Source organism: Denticeps clupeoides, chromosome 11 (assembly GCF_900700375.1).
Source record: "Denticeps clupeoides chromosome 11, fDenClu1.1, whole genome shotgun sequence".
Classification (NCBI taxonomy): Eukaryota; Metazoa; Chordata; class Actinopteri; order Clupeiformes; family Denticipitidae; genus Denticeps; species Denticeps clupeoides.
In genome coordinates this window covers 4,352,023-4,374,283 of record NC_041717.1, presented here as the reverse complement: position 1 = coordinate 4,374,283, position 22,261 = coordinate 4,352,023, and the positions used below count along the sequence as shown (strand labels likewise).

Sequence of the window (22,261 nt, the reverse complement as noted above, 5' to 3'; positions counted from 1 at the left end):
GACTTGTCCTGCGCACCAGTGAGACTTGATTTATGGCGAGGGGTGGCTCTCTAATGACCTTGCTGTGTTACTAATAGGACACCAGCAGACCCGTCGACGTAGATCTGTTTTTTTTAAAATCCACTCTGCATACATATACATATATATATATATATATATATATATATATATATATATATAGATATATATATATATATATATATATATATATATATATATATATATATATATATATATATATATAATTTTTTAAAAAAATTTTAATGAATCACGCGGTTGAGGACATACACAGCGTCCAGCGTCACGCAGAACGGAGGAGTTGGGAAGCCGCGGTCCCTTCCGAGCCCCCCGCTCCGGGTCTTCCACGCGGCCGGTGGACGTGGGCTGGCCAGCGAACGGGGTTCCGTGGACGGGAGCTCCGGCGTGACAGAGCGCGAGCAGACGCGCGGCTCCTGCACGGGTCCGCGTGGACGCCCATCAATCTTTTTTTTTTTCTTTTGTAAAGAGAGATTTTTTTATAGAGAGATAATAAAACGCAGTGCGCCTGACTGGCTTTTAAAATATATCTATATCTATATGTATGTAGGGGGGGAGAAAAAGAAGAAAGAAAAAGAAAAGAACCCACGCACACCTTTGACGGAATTTTGCTCTTGCTTGCGTGTTTTTTCCCCTCTGCCGTGGGGGGAGCCGTCATATGATATCTGGAGGGCGGCGGCGCTCCGCACCCCGGGACCCCGTCAACTCCTCCGCGGCTGCCCGCTTTTTATTTTATTCCACTCCGCTCAGCACTGAGGAGGAGGAGGAGAAGGAGGAGAAGAAGGAGGAGAAGATCCCACCACCTTTAACTCTGGAGCGGAGCGACGGACCTTCTCCTCCGCGCAGGATGGGGAAGAGCTGCGCGCCCGGAGTAGCGGGGTCCCCCGCGTCCCCCGCGTCCGTCCCGCCGCTGCTGCTCCCGATGATGATGATGATGGTGGTGATGATGATGATGATGAGCAGCTCCGTGGCCGCGCAAGGTAAGGAGCGCGACACCCTCACCTGTCGCCACCGCGACACCTGACCCGAGCCGCGAGTTGTCGCGATGCGTTTCATTAATAATGCAAAAGGAAGAGCGTTTTTATAATATTAACAGGTTATTAAGATCGACGCGCAGTTTTTATTCCGAATAAAAAAAAAACCCAAAAGACGCGTAATCCCGAGCTGTCGGTGTTCACTTTCAAAATGTCCTTCTTTTCTCATATATATATATATATATATATACACATACACGTAAAAATATATATACACACGTACAGTTTTCGTTCTTTTTATTTTTTTATTTTCTCGACGAAGGAATTTTAATAGCAAATCGTGTATTAAAAGTTGTGTAGTGTCAGTGAGGTCCAATATATATATATATATAATAATAAAAATAACTGGGTAACTTTTTTTCTCTTATGGTAACTATTTTTTAACCGCGGCTCCAGCAGTTTCCCATATTTAAAAAATGTGGGTGCAGGTCCCCGGAGTGTGTATGGGCTTCGGCTGCAGCCATTACTTTTATGGTGTTGCTAAATAACACTTTGTCCCTGAGCCTAAACTACCACGCCCGGGGATTGATCGCTGCATTACGGCTATATTCACATCTCTTGGCTTTTTTATTATTATTATTTATTTGAGTTTTTTTTTTTTTAAATGTCACCCGGCCTTGTAAATTCTACGGTGCTGTTAGATAAAAGTCCTGTGAAGGGGACATTTCCTCCCACCGCAGTCGGCCCGTGTCGTGCCGCGGTCAAAATGGAGCCGGCGCTGACATTTCAAGATGTTTTCGGAGTAAGTGGCAGTTGTCTCCTGGTGGCGCGGAGACGCCACAAAACCCCTCGGCCTATTAAAAAGCCATTAGCTAAACCCACTCTCGGTAATGGGGGAGTGTGTGTCAAACAAACGTCCCCCCCCGTCCCCCTCCCGGCCCGGAGTGCCGTGCCGAAAAAAAAGGGAGCATTCTGGGGAGGGGCCGGGTGTGGGGAACTTTTCCCGTCCTCTGTTCTGAGCGGGCCGCTCGCTGGGTGTCCGGCGGCCTGACAATGACGGGGGCCTTCCTGCCCGGCCGGCCGGCCGGCTCGCCGGTTCGCATGTGGCCGCGAGGAGCCGCGCTGAAAGGCGCCCTTTGACTGCTCTGTGGCCTCCTTTGTGTCGCGGCCCAGGAGAGAAGCGCCACGGCACGACTCGTCTTGGCACCATTGTCGCCCGAATGCTACATTCGTAGGCCGTTCCCATAAACCTTTTTTTTTTGGTTTTTGTTTTGTGGGTTTTAGTTGAAACGTCGCCGCTGCACGGCATGCTGGGTAATGGGCTTTTAGGTTAAGTGGCAGTTAAAAGAGTGGAATTTCAGGCCGTAAAAACTCGAGCGTTTAACCGGCGCGACGTTTGGTGCTGAAGCCGAGCCGGGCCCGCGGTCCGCAGGTCTTCGCGAACCAGACAAACCGGAAGTGTTTGTCCGGTTTTATGTCGGTTTTCGTTATTATACGGCGTATTGGGCCACGGGAAATGCGTCGCGGTTGATGGCCTCACTCTCCCACTCGCACCGTTGCAGATTTATTGGGATTAATTACGGCGCGGAGGGACGGCGTGGTTGTGGTGGTCGGGGTTGGGGGAGGCGGCCGGTCACTGTTGCATGCTGGGCTTCGCGGAGGGTGGAGAAATGCGACTTTTGAGGATGATTTCACCGTGTTCGCTAACATCACGTCCTTCAGGTTTTATTTTTCTTTAACTAAATACAGTCAGAAATTGGCTGGTTATCTGGTGAGTTGGAAGGAGAACTGACCGCCACTCCAGTAACGCGCTGGTTATGACACGTGAATTATTATCAGTGGATCATCTGAAAGTGAGAATGACCTGGCAGAGTCACCGCAGAAGGGAAGAAGGGACCAGAAGGGCCCCGTTTTTAACCTGCTGAACTCCCAGCAATGGCGGGGCCGACGTTGGGAGAGGCGCCGCGCTCTGGATGTCCGGATTGTGCCACCGAAGTGTGCTTTTTAGCCGGCTGAACGTGTAATTCGGTGACAGGAGGGCACACAGGGCCTTTCATTGTTTAGCTCGCATGTTCTTTGTCCGTATTGTGCGTAAAATAAGTAAATACGCGGGCTCCACTGTAAACCTTTTGTGGGGTTGAGAAATGCGCGAGCTCTGCCGGTGCTCAGGGATTAAGCACCCCCCCCCCCCCCCCCCTCTCTCTCTCTCTCTCTCTCTCTCTTCCAAAATCTCCTCTTTTATTCCCGGACTCCTTCTCTTTCAAAGCCAAAAGCGTGCATGGCAATCATCAGAACCATCAGGAGGAGAAAAAGAAAGGCGGAGGCCGTAATTACCGTAATTATGGCAGTAACATTTTACCTCCCTCGGTGGGACCTGCAACGGTTAAAGCCGTGAAAGGCGGCTCACAAACCACAAGTACGTACGGCACAAAGAGGACTTTGTGAGGTTGGCGGGAAGCATGGAGGAAGGGCCTCCGCTGTAAAAACGTGCAACTGATCCCGAAGACATGACATAATCCTGCAGACGGAGGGGACGCCGGGGGACGGGCGGTCGTTCTCCGGAGCTACCGGCAGGCCGCGGCGTAACGAGTCCCGAAGATCTCCGTCCCGACTCCTTTCTTCTCCCCGCGAACGCGGCAATTCATCACGGAACTGTCACGCTGGCGACTACGGGGGGGGGGGCACTGCGGCGCAGCCCCGGCTTCTAAAAGCCGTCCATTAGCGAAGCCGGCACAAGTACCGGCACTTCGCGCACATTCCTCAGTAAGAACGGCTGACGGCCCCGCAAGAGGTCGAGGATGAAAGGGACGCTCGCGCCCAAGGCCCTGTGGTCTCTCGCGTGGTTTATCTAGCGACGTGCCACGCCCGCCCTGCAAGAGAGCTGAACAAGGTTATTTGGCAAAGGTGAAGTGAAGCACACGGTGCACACAGTGAAATGTGTCCTCTGCATTTAACCCATCACCCTGAGTGAGCAGTGGGCAGCCGTGCCAGGCGCCCGGGGAGCAGTGTGTGGGGACGGTGCTTCGCTCACTGGCACCTCAGTGGCACCTTGGCGGATCAGGATTCGAACCAACAACCTTCTGATTAAGGGTTCCTTAACCGCTAGGCCACCACTGCCCCATAACGTGAAGCCCCCCCAGACGCATGAGTTCGTCCCTTGGTTGATTCTGAAGGTGCAGGCAATACATCATCTATCGATCAGCATGACCTTTAACCTGAGTATTCAGTCGGTTTCAGGAAATGATTCTTTTGGTGTCAATTCAAAGGGGAAGAAATAAGCAACTAAAAACCGATGCGTTTAAAATGGAAAAAAGTTTGTTTTAGGTCACGTTTTTTAGGCATATTATTACACGACACAATATGGACACATCTAGGTGCAGCGTTTTTAGACACTGAGTCCTTACCGACTCCCGTCGTTCACCGTAACTGGACCGTGGCGCAATGGATGGAGATATTGTTGTATTTCAGGCGGTTTGTGTGGATGGTGTTTACCGGAAGGAATCTGGGACCCAGCAGGATAATGAGCCCTGCCACGCTGCAAAAAAGGGGTTCGAGGAGTTTGGGGTGTTGACTTGGCCTCCAAATTCTCCAGATCTGATTCCAATGTGGATTTAGGTAGGTCCTGCTGTGCAGAAATCTGCTGTTAATAAACGAATTCTACTGATTCCCAGTAATTATTGCATTAGTGAAAAATCAAGGCCTGCCTTGAATATTGCTATGTGTGCAAATCTGGTTTTTCGTGGTTTTGGTCAAAATATTGTGCCTGTCGGAACACCAAAAAACCAGGAACACTCAGGCGTTCATGCTGTAAAAGCTACCGCTGCAATTTAGCCAAATCGGAATCAGGTTGTCCCCATTTAAATCCAGCTGGTAACGGTTGGAGGACAAAGCTCGTGCGCTTTATGGACAGTCTCTACCCGGGCCGGGTAATGAAAACAATCCCTCCCCTCCATTTTAATGCAAACACCACAGACATCCATCTTCTATAATTTATATTTAAAAGAAAACTCCGGTTCTTGTTGTTCTGACCTGTTTTCGCGGCATCCGATGCCGCTTCCTTGTTTTTTCTTTTTTTTGGTGCATTATGCAAATACTGGGAATACAGGAAGTATTTTTGTTGCCGTTTCATCTCGCCTGTCAAGCGAGAGGAATTATTTCAACCACGTTTTGCAATGTATAAGTTATTTCATGCATATGGGGCAATTCGAACCGTGCAAGTTGTAGTGTTTTCATTACCATGTGATTCTTCAGCAGGCAAGTGGGGCAGAGAAGGAAACAAGGTTAGAGTTTTGCCGGCGTTGCCAGGAAACGTGGCCGGCGCATTTCCTATGAACGGCATATCAGTCTCTCCTTATTTTCCCGAACCGGGACGGACGAGCAGATGAAAGTGCGGCGCCAGCCCGGGTCTGGGCCGAACGTGGCGTCGCTCCGGCCGTCCTCTGTAATTAGCCCCGCTGCCGAGAGCCACGTTGGAGGGCTGTTCCACGTCCTGCCGGGGACGGGACGGAGAAGGCGAAGCGCTGTTCTTTGTGAAAGTCCACGGCCAAGACGCTCTTTTGAGCGAGAAGGCAAAAAAGCACGAACAACTCATGATGTTTCTGTCCTTTGAACGAATGTCGGTCTCCGTGGTGCGCCGGGAAGAGCCTACGAGCTGATCCTGTGGATAACCGGCCCGTTAGACCGGCGGCCCAGGCCTGTTCTGCGTCGCAGAGCACTCTGGCGGGACGAAAAACGAACGCCGCGCGACAATACGCTTGTCCTGCAACGCCAGACAATCGCTAGACGTTCGTCACGGTGAGAATCAATCTGAAGCAATCTGCTTTCATTTCGAGAACCAATAAAGCAGACGTTCCGTCTGCGAGGAGCTTCCTGGTGAGCGTTGGCCTCCATTGATTTTCAATGTTGTCATTTTTTTTTTTTTTGCCCGTGATTAGCGTGGCGCTAATTGAAAACCTTGTTTTTTTTTGGGGGGGGGTTTTTTGTGCCTATTGATTTAGTTTTGGCCTGTGAATCAGGAAATTGGAGACGAGAGCCGAGCAGTTTTGCCGGGAAGACTAACCCCCCCCCGTCTGAAGAGAAATTCTACCGAGCGTCTTCTATAATATTACACATCGGCATCCTCGTTATTTATGTAAAAAGGCCCGTTTCTCGTGCTCGTCGTACACTTGCATGTGCCGCCGCGTCCGGAGGCATCTTCCCCCGGGGTGTGCGAGTCCAGGCACGCCCCCCCCCCCCGCACCTCGGCGCCTTAATTGGGAGGCGCCGGCAAACAGAGCCGGCCAATTTGGTGCAGAGCCGTGACAAGGACCCGGGAAACTCTAATGGCGCCGGGCCATTTTTAACCGGGGCATAGTCGTAGTGCCGTGCGCGTCCTGGCAATGCATCAGACGCGCGCCGCTTTTACCAACAGCCTGCAGAGCAGTGATTTATCGCTTTGGTTGAACGAAGCCGTACTTTAGGGGGTTCCTACATACGTAATTGAGGAGCACCGCGCATAAGTGACGTTTGGAGCTGGCTTCGTGTCTTTGGCCATCTGTGGAGCATTATTTTCGAGGCCGATGGTACACGGTAATAAAAGTATTTATTTATTCGAATAAAATTCATGAAAATTGAACTGGATTGGCCGGGAACAACGCGGATAGATATTGAAGGAATCGTAGGGGTGGGACGGGACGGTGCTGGACCAGCTGGGACATCTTTGCGAGTGCCAGGGTGTTGTTTTATGAAGCCTGAATGAGTTTGTCCAGTGCGATGTGCAGATAAGGCGAGGCCGATACGGGCCACGGGCGGCTGCAGCTGTTTTCCACTTTTCATCTGTTTATCCTCTCCGCCCTCCGAACAGATGGGAAATGTTAAGATGAAAATGGGACTGTTTAGATTGTGTGGTTGAAGAAAGGGACCGTTGTCAGCCCCGAATGCCTGCTTCCATTTAGTCACCTACATGGTATTTATGCACAGAAATGGCAGAATGTTACCATAAATGGCCATGCATGAAAATGTGAGCATTCGGTGGCGGTTCCGTCGATGCATTTTTGCGGATAAGCTGCCGAAAGCGCACGTCTTTATACTGTAACCGTATTCACACAGCAGTGACAGCATCGCAGGATTGGCAGCGGCAAAGAGCGTTCATCAGCATATCAGACCGAGTTCGCCGACAACGGCGCCAACAAAGTCACATCTGTGTCACTGGGCAGGTTCTTCAAATGCAACGCACTGGAACAACAAACGTTGTACATTTTCACATTTCTGCACGCTGCACTTACAGTAAGCGGCTGAAATAAAGCCGAGCAGATGCAGACTGCCAACTACACCTTTTTGTGTTGAATTCCTCGACTGACAAGTTTGTTCCAAGTTTATTTTTAAGTTTGTTGAGCAACGCAAAGGTTGTAGAATCTGACCAATACAGCAAAATGACAAAAATTGTACCAAACCGACGGTCTCTATTTCCGCACTTCTTCTTATTGGCTGAAGGTAGACCGCCAAGCACAACGCTACATCTGAACATATGTGGCATTAATCCGTGTTTTTTTTATTCGAGTTATTCGGCCAGTCTGCCTTTATTAGTCTGCCTATACGAAATGAGGTGGTTGTGTGGCATTGAGGATGAGTGATCCGCACGTTAAACTACAATCTGCTTTTATGGCGTTGGGTTACCGCTGAACCTTCAGTGTGTCTTACATTCCGGTGTCCGATTTATGGTTGGCGACGAAACCTGACGAAATGTTTAAGAGTAGCATTTCAACAGGTTTCCCAGGCGATCGTAAAACAGATATGAAATAGGGACTCGTATAAAGTATCGGGACCAATTAAAGCCGTTTCTGGTAATAATTCTCCCGATATACCGTCTGCGGCACTGCGCAGATGGATTCCTTCACGCAGAGCTGCGAGGCGCTCGGGCTTCATGCGTTTTGCTGATTATGTGAGCAGACGTTCGCAGGGAAAGTTTAAATTACTTCAGAGTCACGAACTGGAGAACTTCTGTCCCCTCAGGTATGCGAATAAATACATTTGTGCGAGGAAAGAAAAAAAAAAAAAAAAGTATCCCATCCCCTAAATAACATGAAATCACGAGCATTCCCGTCTGGATCCGGCCCCATCATTTCAGCCAGTTAGGCAGCGGCATGAAAGCGGCCTGTGTAAACCGACACCCGGCGCGGCGCGGCGGAATATACGACGTGCGCTCGGGGAAGCGAATTAGCACAAAATGCAGGAATTCCTGGGGCTGCGGGCAGCGGCGGAGTAAGTCGATCTTCGGAGATATACGGACATAGGCTCCCCCCCAACCACTCCTTTCTTTTAATAACGCCCTCGCGTTCTGATAAGTGGGATGTATACGTTTAATACCAGAGAGGCTTTGAGACGTTGCAAAAGTGTAGAAAACGAGGCCTTCCTTTTCGTATTTCACCGCTTTTTATCCTTTATTTTACGGTTCTGGGACTGGTTCTAGAACGCAGATTAAGTCTGATCTGAAACTAAATCTCTAAACCGCCTTATTACCGTCATGGTGTGGTGCCCGGATGGCAAACGGCACCTGGATTTCTTCGGGCATTAGCAGGATTAGTTTCCCACAAACGTCGAACTCTGAATAAACACATCACTGCGAGAGGCCGAGAGATGTGAACGACCTGCAGCGTTTTACGTTTGAATTGTTCTGCGCGAAAATATGAAAACGTCCACCATCGTCCATCAGGATCCCTGTGGTGTTGAGAGCGGTGTAACAACCATGGAAACCTGATTTTGGCAGTGCTGAAAGAAAAAAAATCATGATAACACACACACACACACACTCACACACACACAATTTATATAAAGTAACCAATATTTTGACATATTGTGAACATGGCAAAAACTGTCCGTATTGTATTGGTCTGAAAGGGTGAAAGCTTTAGTACCGCTGTGGACGTCAGGGCGAAGTGGAACGTGCGTCCTGCTGAGTCTGTGGCAGATCTGCCGTAAAAGCCCCTCCTGCGGGCGCCGCCGTCTTGCCAGATTTCTGCCTGTGTGTGAACAGCAGCCCACAGAGTGTGTGTTCCCGTGTCACCGCTCATTGTGCTGAGCTGAAAAACGCGGGATTGAAATCTGCACGGCCGGTCCGATGCGGCGAGATACGGCCGTCCGCCTTCTTTTCCTCTCGTTCGGTGATTAATTAACCACCAGAAATAACTTGGTGACGTGGTATTTTTTGGACGTTTTGTTCGTTATTATATATATATATATATATATATATTTTTTTTTTTTTACAAAGATAAATTTATTTGAGCTCAGTCCCGGGTATCTAATCCGACATTACAGGGGACGTTGCAAGTCTATTTGTGGCAACCCCGGTTCTCCGGTGCATGCGGGCAGGGAGATGAATGTCATGGCTGCAGGAACTCATCTCCGAGACTGTGCTGAGTGACTGTTTGTGTGTGTGTGTGTGTGCGAGTGAGTGTGAGTGTGGGAGAGTTCAAGAGGGGCAGGGGAACAGCAGTGTGGCCCATGCTGAGAGGGGAAGTTCAGGGATCGGATGCCTGATTTATGGCCCCCGAAAGAGGAGGCATTTTAGCGCTGGCCCCGTTCCGCGCTGCCGTCTCTCTCCGGTTCGCATGTCTGACATGTTTGTCGCATCTCAGCGAGGCCTCGGCCCGTCCTGTCACCGCAGATGATGAAGACGTTGAAATGCGGATGTGGACGTTAAATTGTCAAGCGGTAGCCGCGTTTTTTTCTTTTGGTAAACTAGTTTTGTGACTCACCGTATGGTGCGCTGGTGTTTCTGTCCATTCTGCTTCATTACAAATCCAACTGATCTTAAATAGCAGCATTGGACAAGAATGATGAAAAGCACCAAGAGGGTCTCCTGTGTTGTGTAAAATTAATATTCCTACAAGGGGCGTGGCAGCTGCCCCCCTCGTTTACGCTGCTGTTATTACAGCATAATAACAAGATTGTACTTGATAACATGCATGACACATGAGAATACAGTTCAACTGTGTTTCAACTATTAGTTTTGTTAACTACACGTAACTTTAAATTCCATATCGCTTTACCAGAGAGAGCGAAATAACGCAAATGCAACTTTGCTCCAGTCTTTCAAATAGAGCTGGAAAGCCTCAAGCTTGAAAAGATTTGGCAGAATATATATAATAATTTGATATTAATATTTAAATATGTTTTATATATTTAAATATGGGGTTAATCTTCATGGATTGAAAATAATGGTTCATTAATGATAAAGAATTTAGGCACAATCATAACAGAATATTCAACTGTTCATGTTCATGATGTGTATCTTCATCCCACAATGTTGACATTGAATAAATGAACTGTATTTCATGTAAATGTAAATTTTACACATGTAAAAGAAACATTTCTAGATGTCCTTTGTTAGACACGCGGTTTGGAGATCGTGGGGGCGGGGCCTTGAGATTGTATTTCTGCCTTACGTGCAACTCTATCCCGCCACTCTTCTCCCGCTGTTGTAGAACACCGCAGGGAAGCGGCGGTGCAGAACACTGAGGTTTTAATGGATGTTTATATGGAGACGCTACCGGGTGGGACCCTCACTGTACAGAGGTTAATGGGAGCGTCTGGGGCAGGTGCTCTGTCTCTGTTGGACGCCGGTGGTTTGTGAGGAGATTAGATCGGAGCTGGTAGCTGGGATGTTCAGACCTGCTCGTGGGGGAGTGTCAGACCGAGGCAGAGGGGACAGTTCATTCTTGTCACCATCGTGTTTCTGAAATATCACACATTCTGCAGCATGGAGATTTTTTATGGATGGACGGGTGCATTTTCTCTGGCTGCTGGTAGAAGAAAGGGAGCAAATCTCTTTCCTATCCTTTTGAAAATGGATTTTAATGAAACCCTCATGCAGCTAAGTGTCCTGGTCCTGACTCCTGCGGGTTTGCTTCTTGGCGTGTGACTCCTCGGCCCGTCCTCTTGGTGAGAAGTGTTCAGAGGACCACAGCGATGCCCATCTGCATCCTTCGCCGGCTGCCATCAATTCCATTACGAGCTCCTGGGTGCCTGACCTCTGCAGTTTCCCCGCTGACCCCTCCTCCGCCTCCCCGGCACGTCTCCCCCTACCGAAGGAGAATGACCATTTAGCAAGAGGGTTAGCATCCTAATTGACAGGTTGTGCTAAACAAATCTGCCTCCCCCGCCCTGTGAACCCCCGGCACCCCCCTCGCTTTGACAGTGTAATCTAACTAATGCCCCCCTGTGCACGCTGGAAAGTGAATTAAAAGCAGAAAATTCAATACCTGATCCATCGACTGGGCCAATAGCACTTGCATTAGCCGTTCCTCCCCAACCCCTGTAATTGTGTTACATGACTTGGATGCTGTAACAATTAGGAGCTAACACTCTCCCCGCTGCCATTTATCTCACCCCGTAAGGGGCTCTGATGTGTGTGGGATCGGCCCGTTTTTTTTTTTTTTTCAGGACAACGGCGGTAATGAATAAAGAGGCCGGTTTTAGGGGAAGGATGCTAATTCCTGCGTTCCTCTGTGCGGCTAAAATAAAAATGTCTCCCTCGACGGCCCAGTGGTGGCAACAAAGCCCTATTACTACCAGCTATCAGATCTACTGTACTATTTTATTATATAGTATTAGATTACAACGCAGCGTAGACTGCGAGGAGACATTACAGTGTCCTCTGCTTTTAAGACATCACAGTTAGTGAGCAGCGGGCGGCCAGGAAAGGGAAGGGATTCAAGCCCACAACCTTCCGATGGCGGGTCCACTTCTTTACTTTACTGTACTTTACTTTACTTGGCAGACGCTTTTATCCACACCAGCAATTCTCAGAGGTTACTTACCCGCTAGGCCGCCAACTATTATTGATTGCTATCCTGGTTATCGTAGCATACCATGAGTTTTAATAATTCGCATGTATAGTGAACTTCTCGTGACCTTTTTTGAGCGTTGTGACATCTGTCCCCTCAGCACAACCGCCGTCAGCGTCTCTTCACGGCATATCTTGGGGAAACCATCTGCTAATGAAGAGCTTTTGCCGCCGGTTTTTGCATACACACAGTGGGGTACCTCCTGCCTTTGAAAAACAGCCAGATGCTGAAGAACAAACACGAATGCAGGTACAGTGCGGTAAAAAAACAATTATTTTAGTTTCTTGGGACCGAGTTGTTCTGGTATAGATCTGGTGTAGTCTGAGATCGTCTTGGTTGTGTGTCAGAAGACCGCGGGTGGTCGGTGACTCCTTGCCAGTTTGCCTAGTGAGGGTTCAAAGCAGCGCGCGAGGTGTGTCACACGGCGTGTGTCTTTAATTCACCAGGGAACGAGCCGTTATCCTGATTGACAGGGGAACAGGTATTTATGAGGGCTCACAAACGGTATCTGGATATGCGTGCAGCTCAGGTTCCCCCATGAATAAAACATCGTAAGCCGTGATGCTTTTATTCCGTGGTACGATGTCCTGTGTTGCCTTTGGATGGTGGGAGGAAACCAGTGGACCCAGAAGAAACTCGAAATCCGGAGCACGGACTTGAACCCTCTACCATGTGGCCACTACTCTCATTATTGTGAAGACATATCTACTCTTATCTATTTCTATATTCATCTATCCTCCAGCTATCTTTTCAAAATTAAATATCCTCCAAAAAGCACAACCAATACAATATTCCATATATGTAATATTCAATATAAAATTCCGTATATGACAGTGTGACGCCCAGGGGTCATGGTGCTCCTTGACCCGATTATGGAGTCCCGGTCCAGCTCAGCTTGATGAACCAGGGCTCCATAAGAACTGTCAGGCAGCGGCCAGTAGGTGCTGCGACATTAATGTGGACATTAACCTGGTGTTGTTCCGTTCTTCCTGTCCTAACGACACAGTCTTTAGAGGTTTCGGTTCTGTATGGCCATGACGTCCGGTGTCCCTCGCCGACCCCGAGGTGTGACAGAGGGAATAGGCAGATTTGCTGTTGCCTTGCAGAGGATCGCTGTGTATCATGTAAATATTGCGCCGGGGAGCCAGCAGAGTGATAAAAATTGGTCATGCACAGACTAACTGTGATAGCAATTTCTGCTTATTTATTTATTTACGATCATCATTAGCCGGAATAATCCTATTAAAATGCACGCTGAGGGATTCCCACTGCTGCCGCCTGTTCTGCGAGCCTCCGAAACGAAGTGCCCGCAGAGATGACTCGGGTTCGTTATTAAGCGCATTAGCTGGCGCTGAAGCCCACCCTTTACATACACGCCCGCCCGCCCGGCTGTGTCACGCAGCCCGCGAGAGCCGGTCCGAGGTTCGGGAGGGGCCTGACCTGACGCCAGCTCGATTTACTGCGCTGCCCCGGGGGAAACTGTCCTTCTGCTGCGAAGCAGGTGATCATGAGGGAGAAATTCAGGCCGATCCCCGCGGAGTTCCAGTCAGGTCACTGAATCCTTAAACAAACGTGCTCCTAACGTTTTCCTAATTCCTCACAGTTTGATTGGGAAAACATGGCGCGGTGCCCGCGTGGCACACTGGATACTTCCCCCCGTTTTCTTACCCACTCGCTGGTGTTAAACGTTAACGCTAATACAGGCTGAGATCATGCCTACGTCGGCCCGTTAAACACTTTCCTGCCTCCTGGATGACAGTAAATTGCGTTTAGGGAGCGTTCGGCGTGTTTTCGCAGACAGGAAGGCTCCATCGTGTCATCATTTCTTTTCCAGAGGCGCACGGTGCCCTTCCATCAGCAGATGCTTTGTGAGACTCCTCCGTCGCGCAGTTCGGAGGGACGGATGGACGGACGGACGGATGGAGATATGGATTATACCCCCAGCCACAGAAGTGGATTTTAATATGTGAAGTATGTGCATGTGCACAGGAGTTATAAACTTGAACTTTATTCGGACCCCGCTCTGAAGTGAAGAAATGAAATAAGTTGGAGGGACGTCGTTAAGAATGGCTTCCTTTGTGCTCCATCGATTTCTCTTCAACAAGGAGGGAAAAGAAAGTTTATTTTTATTGGAAGGTGTTTCTCGACACTTGTTCGGCCGTGCTGTGCGGCCGCTCTTCATTCTCACAGCCACTCTGGCAATTCCCCGGCCTCCCGTTCCCAACTGTCCTCTCTGGGGATAAATTACACACATCTAACGATCACAGCAAAGTGATTTCCGCCCTCCCGTACCGTTCCTTTCACAGCTCAGGAGGAAAATGTGCTCTTGGCCCGTGGCTGCAGTGCATGCTGGGACTGTGTCGTGCCAGGACCCATGGGTCGCCCGGCTCAAGGTCATGCAGATCACCCCTACAGGAGCATGCCAGGGCTTCCAAGCCTGGAGCCGCATGTGGGCTTTATATAATCTCAGTCATCACGCCTCTGAGGTTCCTTTGAATGTTTGGTTGCCATCTTTGGCGCAGCGTGTGCTAATGTGGGTTTCCTCTGGGTGCCCAAGATTTGTACAGCAATGGTGAGTTGACAATGTAAACTTGATGTACGTTGTCCTGTGGTTCCAGGTTCCTTTTGTCATTTTCATCTGGAGAAATTGGTTTTAAAAAATAGATGCATTTCTGTATTACTCTAATTGCCTAAAAACATATTTAAAAATGAGATCTTTGGAAATCCTCTGTAGTTTCTCCTAGACTACAATTGGACAAAAGAAAAAAAAAAAGTCCCGATTGTCTCCTATCACACACGATTTGTCTCATGAGCAAAAGATGGCAGTACATTTCATATTCATCACATAATGAGGTTCATCAAAGAGCTGAACTAGGTCACACATTGTGCTCCTTCAACAAACTCACCAAATGCCTTTATCTCCATCTGTGGAGATTTGAATCTCCATCAAATCTCCACAGCTATGATCAATGACACTTTGAGTTTCCAACAAGACGCCCATAGACCATGTAAGCAAGCATCGTTCTTTGATGTTTACTTTCGTAAAGTCCACCTGAAATGTCTCCTGAAAACATGAATGGGTCAGTTGTGGCCACATCTCTCCACTCTTCCGTTTGACTGCTGCCAAAAATCACTCGATTTTCGAGTGCCACACTGCATTTAGTGTACCTTTTCCGAAGGGGTCAAAACAACAAGGTTACAGTGGGTGTTCGGTTTTTCTAAAAAAGAACGGCACTTTTCAGTTGTGAGAAGGGCTTTTTGATGCGCGCACAATATGGCCTTTCACAGATTTTTTTTCCCTCGCCCACAGACTTCATCCGCAAAACAACATCTGCTTATTTTCCAGTAACTTTTTCCATCGCCCGGGTTTCTTTAGAGGAAGAATATCCTGCCTCTCGCCCCACCACCCTCTCCTTGTAAGTGCCCCTACTTCGTTGTTCCATTCGCTCTCTGTCACTCACACTTTAATTGAGGGAACCTGAAAACCGGGAGTTAGCTTTAGTTTACAAAAAATAGCTCTGAGACATGGAGTCTGGGTGTAAATTCTCAGTTTCTCAGCTCTAGGTTTTGGACCATGCAGACTTTTTTTCATGTTGCATGTCTGACTCTCAGAATGACCTGTTTTATTAATATTTATGCCCTCAAACGTAGATCTATGGCCTATCGGACACTATTCCATGCACTCTATATGCAACTCTATGCAATCGGCTCTGTAGTGGTTGAGGTTATGGTCTGAATGGACACAGCAGCTTAATTAAAAGAAACCTAATTAAAAAAAAGGAACAATAGGAAAACCTGTCCCAAGATAAAGGCTGTCATTTAATTTAGCTACATTAGCTTTCTATTCACTTATCATGCAAATTAAAACTCTGCCCTGTGCCCAAAATGTCACAAATTTATTTAGTTTAAATAGTGGATCTGACATTTTGTAGTGTGTATTACATGTGACAATCACTTTATTTCACTTTGCTGACCGAAATCTGTGTGATGTTTAAATGCAGAGGACACAATTCGATGCGTCACCTTGTGCTGTGCTGCACAGTGACAATCACTTCACTTTTCACCTTCTAGTGCAGAAGACCTCCTTTCTAGTGCCTCCAGACAGTAGGTAGCTGGGGAAAAAGCTATCGCTGAAATCTCTCGCACATGTAGAAAAGTTTTTTTTTAATATAATATGTTGTCATATGTTGTTACTTAAAGACTTTGTTACAGCTCAGCTTTGAAAGTGTTCAGATTGTGACCTTAAATTAGAAGTTCTGAGTGTCGGGTAATCTGACTTGTCACCGCATCATTTCTCATCATGTTTTTTGTGCGTAGCAGACTTCGTAACAGGCCCATGGATAGAGTTTAAATGCTGTATAGTTCATTTAGCCCATTATTATACAGCCTTTTTTTTTCTATTTGCCTTAATAAAAAAAAATAAAAAACTGTTCTACAGAACCTTCTCCTTCAGCGTGAGGTCTGCAGAGGACAGGATTTGTGTCGTTTGATCTTTTGCCGTCTCCGCCCGAGTCATTTGCACCATTAGCCATTAGCAGAGTGGACAATGCTTTATTCATGCAGGATTCAGTATGTGCTGCCAATGGACGAAATACAGATGAAAAGGAAAATCGCTGATAACATTTTTCCTACACACACACACACACACACACACACAGCCCCCCTCGTTTTATCTCTGCCGCAGCTTCTCACATTAATGCCACAGCCAATGAATGTGTGTTGATGTGAGTGAACTAGAAACGGCTCAGGGAGGCTGGTCTCTCTTGCTGACGTGCAGGGGACACTGTCACCCTCCATCTCCCCACAGGACATCGCGCTTCGGGCAGAAAAGCGCCACGGTCGGCCCGAGCTCTTCCCCACAGATCCACCTACGTTAGTTACCCTTTGGTTAGCTCTTTGTCAGCCTCCTCGCTGGGTCCCTCCGGCTCAGGACGTCCCCGTGTGTCCCGAGCTCTGATCCCGGCCACCGGTTGTAGACGATTGACCTCGCCAGTGTTGATTAATTTTAGGAGGCAGTGTGGCAGGAACCTCGGGGGCTATCTGTCAGCTCGCTTCTCCACCTCTGCGTCCCCGTCTTAGTTCACGTCACGCCCCCCTGCCCCTCGCACTCACACACATACACACACGCTTGGCAGTGATGGTTTGTGGGAACAATTGATTAAGAGCGGGCAGCCGCTGAGTGTTTAGCAAGCCCAGAAACTGGCCGTGACACGCCGGCCTGGAGGAGCAGCCCTGATGCTGGGCAGTGGTGGCAGCTGCCTGAGGGAGTGGCATGGTGCGAGGGCCCTGGTAAAGATGAGCCCAACTCTGACGTTCCATTGAGGGAAGGATTTCTGTTCCCCGGCAACTTAACTCGAGAGAGAGAGAGAGAGAGAGATAGAAACACTGCTGTAGTTTAAGAGATCACAAAAACAATTGGATTCGTGACAAGGCTCTTTGTTATTTCTAAGGCTTGCTGGTACAGAATCATCCTTTGTGCTCAAGGGAGGGAAGGCGGGAGCCAGTGTAATGCAAACCGAATTGCACTGTGTTACCCCTCTGGAGACCAATATTTGTTCGCATGCGATGAAATTCAAAGAGAAATATTAGAACAGACAAGGTAATGGTTTCTTACTTAAAGATGGTATAAAGCACATTACCCCTACACCGGGGTTCTTGGACCTGCAATCAATAGGCTGGAGCATAGAGTTCAGTGGCAAAGCTTCCAGCGGCATGGCGCACCGTAAATGATTCATTCTTGGCTTACGCTGTTAAACCGCGTATCATTTTACAGTTGTGTTAGAGAATGGCAGCCTTGTGTTCGGATCAGGGGGTCTGTCGGTGTCGGCCTTAAAGGGGTACGGTTGGCTCTGAGTCTGTGCAGGGTTGGTTATATATTTATATTTCGACCAGGTCTGGGCTGGTGCAACTTGAAACATTTTCCAAATACGGTATCTGGACAATCAATAGTATCTAGCAGAGCTCCTTTGGCAAAGCACATGACTGAGAATACTAGCACTGTTTATACTACCGTGCTTTGCTTTCCATACTTTAAAGATTGTTATAAATGTTCATTTCTTTGCACTGTAGAATACATGTAAACTTGCATTTATTTGGGGCACTCAAAAGGGAAAAACAAAGTTTATTAAATTAGCATAAAATTGGAACAAGGCCCAGAACAAAAGCAAATAAGGGATATGGCAACAATACCCAGGCATGAAGCAGTTTAACATACAGAACGTGGTGAATTTGGCGTGGCCTCAGATAAGTGTTGGTCATTGATGCCTGGGGCGTAACACATGGAAAAATGTCTCATGGTTTGATAAAATTGATTATCTGCCCAACCTTACGAGGGACATAATTGGCCTACTTAATATGTGGCCATATATAAAATCCCCTGTCATGGTGATATGGGAGATATAGGGCCTCAGGTGAAATTGGGGAACCAGCATTTCCCATGATGAGATTCATGCCCTCGGTGACTTTTAAGTACTTTATAGAAATGATCAGTTCAGAAATGTTGTATTTCAGTAGAGTATTTCTAACACATCCCATACATATGTATAGTACTGTACATATATAGAAAAGAATTAGGCCCCAGGAAAAAAAAAAGCGATGTGAGGTGTAAATCTAAATTCCCAATGGCCATTAAAACTGTGCTTTTATAACCTCAGCAACCAGGAAAAATTAAATACACACTGCTTTAGTCCAGATCTTTTAAGCTGGGAGGATTTCTTTCCTTTCATCGGCTTTATGAAAATGGCAGCAGGGCAGCAGTAATTGTTTGAGATTTATTGATATATGATGACGAATGAGGAAGGTTGTTCCACCAAGGAACATGCTAGAAGAGTGTTTTCAGGGCCGTGCGATTTTATTAATGATTTTTTTTTAACGATACAGATTAGAGTGTGGAAAAAAAACATGATGTGCACGCACTCTTACTGTCAGACTTCCAAATGTAAAAAAAAAAAAAATTGTTCCGTTACCAATTCCCAGGTTACAGAACAACATTACAGAACTTTTGCACAATAGCGCACACAATTGTCAAACCGCAGAACGTTATATATATCGACATCACTTGTAAGTATGAAAAGAAACGATTAAACATTGAACACTAAATGGCACGTCAGTGGTCGCCAAAATGAAAGGCACTGGGACCATGAACCCGCATTTCTGTTTGCTTTGTGCCCGGAGGGAAGGAACCAATTTGACTTCTTACTGCTTCTCTCTCTCTCTCTCAGCCCCACTCGGAGAGACATAGAAAGTATTGTTCCCCATAAACTCGCTCCCTCTCTCCCTCCGTCCCGCTGCTGAGTGATTGAATGGCTGCCCCCCCCCTTCTTTTTACTCTGCTAAGAGAGTAAAACAGCCCACACGCAGGCAGGAGGGCGCGGTAGAGAGAGAGCAGGCCCGAGTCGGCCTCTCCGAGATGAGGAGCGCCGATAAGCGGGACTGGTTGGCCGCGTTGGTGTTCCAGGTCAGATAAGCAGTGCCTGCACAGCCCGACCCCCCCCCCTCCATCAGTACGACGCTTACCGCTGTAAAACCGCGCCGGTCGAGTTATTCGCTTCGCCGTCTGCCGGTCCCGGCGTAGAAACGGAGCGGGGTCGGGTCCGGCGCTCGGATGAATGAGAGAATGAATATTCATGCTCATCAGTGGGCGCTGATTGACTGCGTGTCACCCGGGCCTCGCCGTCATTTGTAAAACTGTCTTGTTCCGTCTTCATCTCCTCGCCGGATTACCATAATGAGGCCGGCGGCGGGCGTGGCTCAGCCCGGCGGTAATTAAGCCGGATATGGTTCAGATTACCTCTTACCGCCGGTGCTCGGTGGCCGTCTCTAATCCTGATGCGTCTCCGGGGACGGCGAGCCCCACGCCGGCTTGCGTTCCTCATACGTAATGATGTCACCGGTTTAAATACGGACTCGGCCATGGCCGAGTGTCCCCTTACCCTCTGCACACGGTTCCGGCGGCCAATTAGAGGGAAACAAGGTTCCATAGCAGCTTGGTTGTCTGGGAAGAGCTATTTCCGTCGCCGAACTAAACCTTCTTATTATGACCGCGGGTTGTAGATTCCTGTGCAACGGTGGCGGTGTGATAATGGGGGAAACTTTTTTTCCTTCGTTTTTATCACTTCGTTTTCTCGCGCCCAGCGTCCCAGGGTGGGGATTCGGTGTTTGGATATGAGCGAAGAACATTTTAGACTACAGAGGTAGAACAATGGAGGAAGTGGCGAGCTGTTTCCTCTCATGTTATCTGTTGTCTCAGCTCATTAAAATGATTTCCCCTTCTTTCTAGACCATTAAATATGTTTAAAGTAACCTATGTACAGTACAGGCCAAACGTTTGGACACACCTTCACATTCAATGTGTTTTCTTTATTTTCAGGACCATTTACATGGTAGATTCTCACTGAAGGCATCAAAACTATGAATGAACACATGTGGAGTTATGTACTTAACAAAAAGTGGAGACCTGGCCTCCACAGTCACCGGACCTGAACCCAATCCAGATGGTTTGGGGTGAGCTGGACCACACAGTGAAGGCAAAGGGGCCAACAAGTGCTAAACACCTCTGGGAACTCCTTCAAGACTGTTGGAGAAGCATTTCAGGTGACGACCTCTTGAAGCTCATGGAGAGAATGCCAAGAGTGCAAAGCAGTAATCAGAGCAAAGAAACTAGAATATAAAACATGTTTTCAGTTATTTCCCCTTTTTTTGTTAAGTACATAACTCCACATGTGTTCATTCGTAGTTTTAATGCCTTCAGTGAGAATCTACCAACGTAAATGGTCATGAAAATTTAGAAAACAATGAGAGAGAATGAATGAGAAGGTGTCCAAACTTTTGGGCCTGTACTGTAAATAGGGTTGTTCTGACATAATTTAGGCTATTAAGTGTGCACACAAAATCAAATTTAGTGGAAGGGGAACTAGAACTGTAGAGGCAGTAGAAGTCATTAAGCCAGTAAACCATTACATGAGGTTTGCCTGGCTGCTTTAGCCAGACCAGGTAAACCAGCGTGCCTGAGGCATCCTGTTCCGCGGGGTTCTCTGGTGCAATATTTCGCACACTTTGCCCTTATCAGCTGCGGGGGCTGGGGATATTCCGCAGGCAGTGGCGCTGAATTAGATCTCATTTGCAGACTTTCCCAGAAAGCACATCAAAGTGTTTGGCAGGGGAGACAGTCCCAGGCTGACAAGACTTACCCGGTAGGAAAAGAAATTAAAAGCCCTTTTGAGTTTTGTGATAACACTTCCTGCCCATTTTTCCAAAAGTGTGTCGGGTCGGGGGAAAGGGCGTTTATATATATTTACTTTTTTTTCGCTCTGTGGACTGCTGACCGCTTCTCTTCTGAACCAAGTCTGAGTGAGTCTCCTCAAAGGCCACTTCCTGCCAGATCGTATCTGCACGCTGAAGTTGGCCCAGACAGCAGCATGTCTGAGAGAGAGAGAGAGAGAGAGAGAGAAATGCTCCATCACCCGTGGACGCTGGTGGACGTGCGAGTGCGGCCCTTTAATGTTGCTTTTTCTGAACTACAAACATCTGTGGGCGAAGTTGGATTTCAAAGGAAACACGTGCCGTGTTTTTCAGTTTTCCCGTCCTCGGCCTGTGTGTGAGATTGGTATGTAAATCCTGATCTTCGGGTGGGATGTTCCTGCAGCGGCACGGCCTGCTCTGAAACCGAGTTGTTCACCGTTTCCGGATCAGAAACAAGAATAAAGTGAAGTGATTGATTGATTGATTAAAAGAATTATTTCGTTTTTCTGTAGCTTCTTCTCTTTTGGTATGTGGCAGGGAACGGGGCTGAGACAGGATTTTGGGGGCAGTAATTGTTGAAATTTCCCATAAAATTTTTATAAAATTATTATCATCATTAGTTATTGATTTGAATAGCTTGGATAGCTTGCCAAAACTCACAATATGCTGAAGTCTTATACATCTGTTTATGCAGCTCTGTCCAAATCTTGTTTTCATTCATTCCGAACGCTCATTTAACTTGAGCATGTTAGAAAATCCCGATCTGGCTCTGTATTTTTTTATAAAGCCGACACTCCTATGCTGGTTATGGCTCTTTGATCCAGGGCTGCATATGAAAGTACAGTCACCTCGTTCTCTCTGTCTAAATATGATCCAAGACTCAGGTGAGTTGTGAGTTGTTCACTTGAGTCTTTAGAGCGCTGCTGTTGGATCGTTTGCTGTTTTTGACTGCACGGCCACGTTTCTGTCTCGCCTCACCAATGGAGTGAAGTCAGAAACGGAAAAGTTTGCACTCATTATTTCAGTTTCAGACGTCACCAGAGGACGGTCCCCAGGCCAAAAAAAAAAAAAAAGCAAACCTCACAATTACAAGGGTATCGCAAGTAGCCGGGGAAAATGACAGTTATCCTGCTCCCTGTTGGTTTCCGCTTCATTTTCTGTCCTACGCACTTACGAACAAAGCGGTGC

The 22,261-nt window shown here is 47.7% G+C and overlaps 1 protein-coding gene across 4 annotated transcripts in view; it reads left to right on the top strand.

Moving 5' to 3' along the window:
- Positions 1-433: 433 nt before the first annotated feature.
- Positions 434-22,261, top strand: part of LOC114799398 (netrin receptor UNC5C-like) — a 123,748-nt gene continuing 101,920 nt past the window's right edge. For 3 of the 4 annotated variants that reach the window (XM_028996019.1, XM_028996018.1, XM_028996016.1), the window contains exon 1: positions 434-1,016. In XM_028996019.1, coding sequence (XP_028851852.1) covers positions 695-1,016 — 322 coding nt within the window. In that variant the 5' untranslated portion in view covers positions 434-694. Of the gene's footprint in view, positions 1,017-13,718; positions 13,805-22,261 lie in introns of those variants that run through there. The other variant, XM_028996020.1, reaches the window with a different exon arrangement.